Source organism: Molossus molossus, unplaced genomic scaffold (genome assembly GCF_014108415.1).
Source record: "Molossus molossus isolate mMolMol1 unplaced genomic scaffold, mMolMol1.p scaffold_m16_p_5, whole genome shotgun sequence".
In the NCBI taxonomy this organism is placed as follows: domain Eukaryota; kingdom Metazoa; phylum Chordata; class Mammalia; order Chiroptera; family Molossidae; genus Molossus; species Molossus molossus.
Window position 1 is genome coordinate 2,322,345 of NW_023425388.1, and position 6,675 is coordinate 2,329,019.

Consider the following 6,675-nt stretch of genomic DNA (forward strand, 5'->3'; position numbering starts at 1 on the left):
ATCGCGTGGATTCTTCATATTCCGGCCATTCTGACGGTGAGCTGGGTCTCTGTGAGGAGGAATGTTCTTTGTGCAAGGATGAGTCGGTTTAATGTTTAAAATGTTGCTTTGGTTCCTCGTACCAACACACACAAAACCTTTTTGTGCTGACCACGTCATACGGGGTGTCTGAACTTTCCAGTCTTAAACCGCCAGTGGACTGCGCCCTTAAAGTTCTTTGAACTATCTGTTGGTCGTAGGAGCATCTTGCCCACCGGAATGATGTAAGTGATGGTCAGATTCCCAGACTTGCCCCAGTGCAGTGAAACATGGTTCTACTCGTGTCCATCCAAATTCTGGTTCTGGAGCCGGGGGGTGGGGGTGGGGGGGAGACGGGGGAGACGGGAGGTAGGATGGGACAACGGGAGCAAAGACAGAAGGAACCGAGAGGGAAGGGCTAGCCCAGCACAGCTTGCCCAGCGCCCAGCAAAGTTGGAGTTCTGTGCAATCGGTTTTGTGTCCCCCAGTTTTCGCTTCATTCCCTCCTCTGAACCCTGGTGCCCTCGTTTGGCCCTAAGTCCCCACCCTCCCCAGACCTCCCCCTCCCCTATACACTCACCAAACTCCCCTTTCCCAATGCTGCTTCGTAGCAGGGAGTTCGGGAAAGATCAGCGTAAGGGAACCTGGGCGCTTTGTGGGGCTCCCAGCTCTGCAGCCCCTGCAGCCCATCACTCTGCTTAGGAGAAAGTGCCAGCCCCGGAGAGAGAGCGAGGCAGGCAGTGCTTTGAAGGGAGATGCATTTCCTGGGGGCATTCCCTTGCAGAGCCCCACAGTCCCTGGGGCGATGCTCGCTCCATATCCTGTCTAACAGGACTCCACAGATCCGCAGGAGCAGCTGGCCCTCGAGACATGTTTCTCAACGGAACCAACTTGGGTTTTGGTTTCCTTTCATTTTGTTTTTCAAAACAGCTCCTGTGGTGGTTGGGCAGGGAGCGGGCAGAGAGGGCCTTGCTGTGAGGGGAGACGGGGCTGTGGGTAGAGATGCCCCTGACCTGTCCCCAGATCCCTCCTTCTAATCACCAGAGTGGGCCAGAGTTCCCGGGGGCTGGACACTGACGCGTTAGTAAATGAATGTGACAACGTAGCTTTTGTTGCTTAGACTTGGGAAGGTTCCAAAGTGGGAAAAGTAGGGGAAGTGACCGGCAATGTTGTCAACATTTTCCACACTGTACAGCCTTAGGGACAGTCCCCGTGGAAAAGGGCCATGTCTAGGAAGGAGACGTCGGCGCAGGGCTGCCAGCCTGCGGGCCGCGTGGGCCTCTCCCCAGGCGCGCTGTGGAGGAGCAGGCTCTGGTCGGGACGCGTGGCCTCGGTGTGGATGCGGAGCCTCTCCAGGCCACGGACGGCCAGGTACTCAGTGGGCAGAGGGCTGGCCCTGCACAGGGACAGCTTCAGGTCCCGGACCAGCATGAAGTTCAGCAGGAGGCCCAGGGCGGAGGAGTCCGCGAACCAGACGGTCAGATGGCCACTGTAGCTGGCTGGCTCCCGGCGACAGGCAGGGCCGCTCGGCAGCTGCACAGGAGGCTGGCCAGACTGTAGTCACAGTCCCACAGGGCCACGGGACAGCCACACTTCCGAACGGCGCCCTCCTTGGTGAAAATCAGAGTGCTGCCGGGCCCCGGGCGACGTGGCCGGTGCCAAGACGCCCAGCGTGCTGAGCAGAGCAGGCTGTGCCCAGGAGGCCGTGCCATTCTTGTCCCAGCGGCCTGGGCGCTCCGTCCCCGTCGGCGGTTCGTGGGAACTCACCTGGAAGAGAGCGTGCGGCTCGGTTACCACTCCTGAGAAGGCGCTGCTGATGGGAAAGGAGCCCCCAGAGCAACCCGGGGTGACGTCTCTTTCCTGCAGTTCTAACGAAGGCAGGTGATGGCAGGGCCCCCCTGCAGGGATGCTTTTTCTGGGTGCCTCCCAACAGGTAGCGGCCAACACCCCAGCTCTGCTCCTCTGAGGCAAAAACTCCCGCTGACATCTGCACAGGAGTGGAGACCTGGCGCCCCCTGTCTGTGGGGAGGGACTTGGGTGAGTCCTCCACACAGTCAGTTACTGGTACTGAGTACCTGTCAACCCCCTAAGCACGCGCCCCAGCCCCCAGCCCCCCACCTCCACCCTCTTCTGTCTGGTTTCCTGGAGTCCCACCGGCAAAGCAGTTCCTCATGGGATTCAGCCGCCTGAGGGCGGCCCCTTCAGCAACATAGTGTGAATGCCAGTGAAACAGGTAGTTCATGGTAAACTTGAATCTCTAACTAGACAAACATGCCCCATCCCATGTTCATAGGCCCATTCACACTGCTCCTGGCCTCCTGGATTCTAACTGTGTTGACAGACAATGAAAAGACCAGTCACTGACCGGTCCATCCCGATGATCTCGGTCCACCCACGTCTTTCCTAGAGCAAGTCTGGTGGGCTGACTTCATCAGGTCGCACTGTAGGGCTCCAGGACCAAGCAATCTGCAAGCTCTCTGGGTGATCTAGATAAGACAGGAATGCACACCGAGCAACTCTGACACCCACTTGGGGGGGCAGGTAGTGCCCCACAGAGCCTGGGGCATTCCTGGTTGGTTAAGGGCACCAGATCTCAGCTCTGCAAAGATAATGACATTTTCCCGAGTCAGCTGATGGTGGAAGAGAGGCCCAGCAATAGATTCAGTCCATCTGCATTTACAGAGTCCCGTGGATGTGCTGGGAAACTTGCAGGAAACCCCTGACCAGGACAGTCCAGAGCCAGGGGCGGAGGCTCTGCTGGGAGGGCTGGGCAGGCACCGGAGGGTCTGCCTGGGGCGGTAAACAGAACGTCTGCAGAAGGAAAGAGGCCAAGCAGACAGGCAACAGTGCAGGTGCTAGAAGAAGCTGGGTGGCAGGAGGTGGCCAGGCAGTGAGACCCCCAGGCAGTGAGATGCCCAAGGGGCAGAGCTAACAATGCTCTGGTAGGTGGACAGGCAGCGCTGGCCCAGCGGGTGGCTGGGGTGCAGAGGGTTAAAAATACTGTAAGCTCAGCCAAGAACATTCGAACAGAAGGGGAGACATTGGTTCTCATAGCAACCATACCATCCTTCATCCAGTCACTCCCGAACACTTGCTGGGAGTTTAGCAGGTGGCCGGCACGTTGCTGACCCTGGGGTAAAGCCGAGAGTAAGACAATGAGCTGACGGAGCTGGTGTTCTAAGGGACTTTATTCTGCTTCCAGAGCCCAGGGTGGGCCAGGCCCGTGGGTGGGGCCCAGGGCCTGCAGCAGAGGACGGGGAGGAGGGCAAAGGCAGGAGCCGGTAGGGCTTAGCACCAGCCATGTGCCAAGGTCAAGCAGAAAAATGAAGATGAACAAGACCTGAACCCTGCCCTCCAAGGGCCTACACACAAAAGAGGAAGACAGACTGAGGAAGACGACAGACTGAGGAGGACAGACTGAGGAGGGCTCTACTGGACGTTTACACGGTCCCAGCAACAGCACAGAGACAGATTAAAGTCCATCTGGAGGACTGAATGAGGCGCTTCGTACTGTTTCGTGTATTACTTGAAACTGGCACACAGTGTTATTAAAGGGTTTCTTCATCGGTCACGATGTCATTTAAAGGCTTTGAGAATTGCGTGGAGCCCCCTCTCTCTCTGAGCGAGAGGCCTGGCAGAGTTAGACGGTGTTAGAACGCGGTGCTGACCATCCCACCGAGTCAGGAACAGCGAACAGTTCGTTAATTACAAGTTAATTTTGGACCATCAGCTGCCCCAGATTCCACTGGAGGTTTCTAGGACTTCACATCCCAGTAACCCCGTCATCTGGGACTGGCAGTCTGTGGTGTGTCCCACTGGCCTTGCAGGGAAGGCAGGGAGGAGCCCCTGTCTGCCGGCCCGGGAACCCCGTTCTTGCAGGTGCTGAGGGTTCAGAGGTGCAGGGAGGAAGGAACGGGCAAGGAGGGCAAAGGACATTGATTTCCTGGAGGGGGAGGGGCTGAAAGTCCCCAGAGGGATTTGGGAGCAAATTCCCAACAGTCAAGGACCCGGCTGGACCACAGGGTGGCCCCGCTCTCTGGACACCGGGGAGCCCAGAGGCCAGAGCCAGAGGCCAGCAGCAGGGAGCCTCCTGAGGGTGCAGAGTGGGACACACAGCCCTGGAAACCACTTCACGGGCTCTTCACAAAGATGCCAGGCGGGCATTTTCTCCTTCAGGGTGGCCATGCATTTCTCTCTGTGGGTTTGCTGAACGTGGACTGCGGACACCCTGCTTCCGCTACATGTTTGTTCATCTGTAGGCGGCTTCCGCAGAGCATAAGCAGAGAGGGCACAGATACCTTGAGATGCCCCGCCCCTTGCTGTGCCCCTGCCCCGTGCGGGGAGGGGCCGAGGAGGAGGTCTCCTGGAGCGCATGAAATTGGCATGCTGGGAATAGACAGGTGGGCTGCGGGGAGGGTGCAGGGCTCGGGACCTGGCCCCTCTCCCCTGCCACAGCCCGCACACTGTCGCTTTCGCAGAGCTCGGGTTCCGCCCACCCTGGGTAATTACACAGGAATCTCCTTTTCTTCTTCCCCACTCGAGAGAGATTCCCCTGCTCAGTTACCACCTGCTCCGTGACGCTTCTCGTGGTTGCTGCCACGCTCAGGCAGTTAGGTGCAGGCTTACCAGCCCGTCCGGACGGTCGTGATTGCGACTGCCACTCGGCACTGAGTATTGCTTCAGGTGTCTCTTCCCCTGGGGTACAACCCCGAGGGGGCTCTCCCTGGCATTGGAGTCTCTGCCTAGCACGGTGCTTAGCATATGGCAAGGACTCATTAAATGTTTGTTGAATGAATGAAAAAAGAAACATAGTTTAGCAAATGTCAGTGTACTAGCCCCCCACCTTTTTTGCATTTATCTTCAGAAAGAGGGAGAGAGAGAGAGAAACATTGATGTGAGAGAGACACATCGAGTGGTTGCCACCCACACAACCCCAGCCGGAGCCGGGGACAAACTGCAACCGAGGTACATGCCCCCAGAGGGAATTGAACCGGGACTCTCTGGTCCGCGGGCCGACGCTCTAACCACTGAACCAAACCGGCCAGGGCAGTGTACTAACACTTTTAACTGCTTGTTATAGAAATCTAATTCAGGCTCTCTGAGTAAAAAACAAACAAACAAAACTTGGCTCACATATTTTTAATAAACCAAGAAAGGATGTCAGGTATGACTTGATCCAGGTGCTCAGAAAATGGGTTGTTGGGAAGGTCTGTCCATTTTTTGTCTCTGTTCTCCTCTGTGTTGGCTTCACTCTCAGACAAGCTCTCCCCTTCTAGAGACCACATGGTCCCAGAGGTTCAGGTTTCTCTTCTACACACTGAGCAACCCTCTGAGGGAAAAGGGCTCTTTCCCAATGGTACCAGATGAAACATGCATTGGTCTCCCTGAGTCACATGCCCAGCCCTGGGGCCAATGAGTAGGATCGACCCCCTGGAAACCATGGACTGAGAGGGCAGACGCTGGTTCTGCAAAGGAAATCAGAACTCGACCAGGAAAAGGCAAGGAAGGGGGGCTCCTAATGACAGCAGCCCATGAGCCCCACGGGCCGCGCGACTTCCCGTGCTCAGTGTCAGCAGATGCTGGGCACCCTCTTCGAGGGCAAACACATGCCTCCCCTTATGGGAATACACCCCGATTCCAAATCGCCTCTTTAAGGGAATTCCTCTCATCTTTACCTCCTCCGAATCTGTAGGGAGCTTGGCAGGGACATACTTTGAGGACTGCATTTGAGAGAGACATCCTGGCCTTGCTCCCCAAGTCCTGGCTTCACAGTGGGTCTCCGGGTTCAGAGGTGCAGGGGTGAGGGAAGAAGCCGGGACACTGGCGTTCCTCCGCCTCCCTGCCTAGGCTGCCGTCAGCGTGGTATTTCTGACCATCTGCTTCTGGCTGGAGCATCTCCTCGGTTTCTGGTCCCCCTTTGTCCAGTTTCTTCACTTGAGTCTTTCCCCTCAACGCCTCTCCCTTTTCCAATAAAAACCCCTTCAATTTCCAGTCCAACTCACTTCTGAATTAAAATCCTCAATCACTTTTTACGTATCATTGCCGGGAGGGTTTCGAGAACATCACTCTATCCACAACAGAAATGTGTCTTCTGCGCGAAGACTCTAGTGTTCAAAACATCATTGTTGGTGACATTTCAAATCCCTTTTGGGCAAATGGTCCAAGTGCCTTCCTCCCACTGACACACTATCTCCTTTCTAGCAACACCTTTTTGTAAACACGACTGGTTCAGCCTGAAGCATTCTTTCTGGAGCCAAGGAAGGCCGCTATCTAAATGCTGGGCTTCATCCTGGACTTGGAGAAAGCCGTGTGGAATTCACTTGGAAGTAACAGATGTCCTCGCTGTCACATCGATAGTTAGTTGCGAGTATTAATTGCCCTGGAAGTTTCCTCAGCTGCAACAATGAAATAATATTTGAGCTGATTCCCAGTAGGAGCTCTGGTTTGTATTTATTTATTTATTTATCCTCACCTGAGGACATTTTTGCATTTTATCTTTAGATAGAGGGGGAAGAAGAGTGGGAGGAAGAGAGAGAGAAAAACATCGATGTGAGAGAGACACATCAACTGGTTGCCACCCACACGACCCCAACTGAGGCCGGGGACAAACTGACATACTGCAACCGAGGCACGTGCCCTTAGCGGGAACCGAACCCG

The 6,675-nt window shown here is 55.9% G+C and overlaps 1 protein-coding gene across 1 annotated transcript; it reads right to left on the reverse strand.

Moving 5' to 3' along the window:
- Window positions 1–1,062: 1,062 nt before the first annotated feature.
- On the reverse strand, window positions 1,063–1,730 carry CUNH21orf62 (chromosome unknown C21orf62 homolog). The gene is given in 3 exon segments (XM_036243593.1): window positions 1,063–1,224; window positions 1,227–1,526; window positions 1,529–1,730. Coding segments are annotated over 3 exon segments (627 nt in total). The 3' UTR covers window positions 1,063–1,099.
- Between the last annotated feature and the right edge of the window lie 4,945 nt (window positions 1,731–6,675).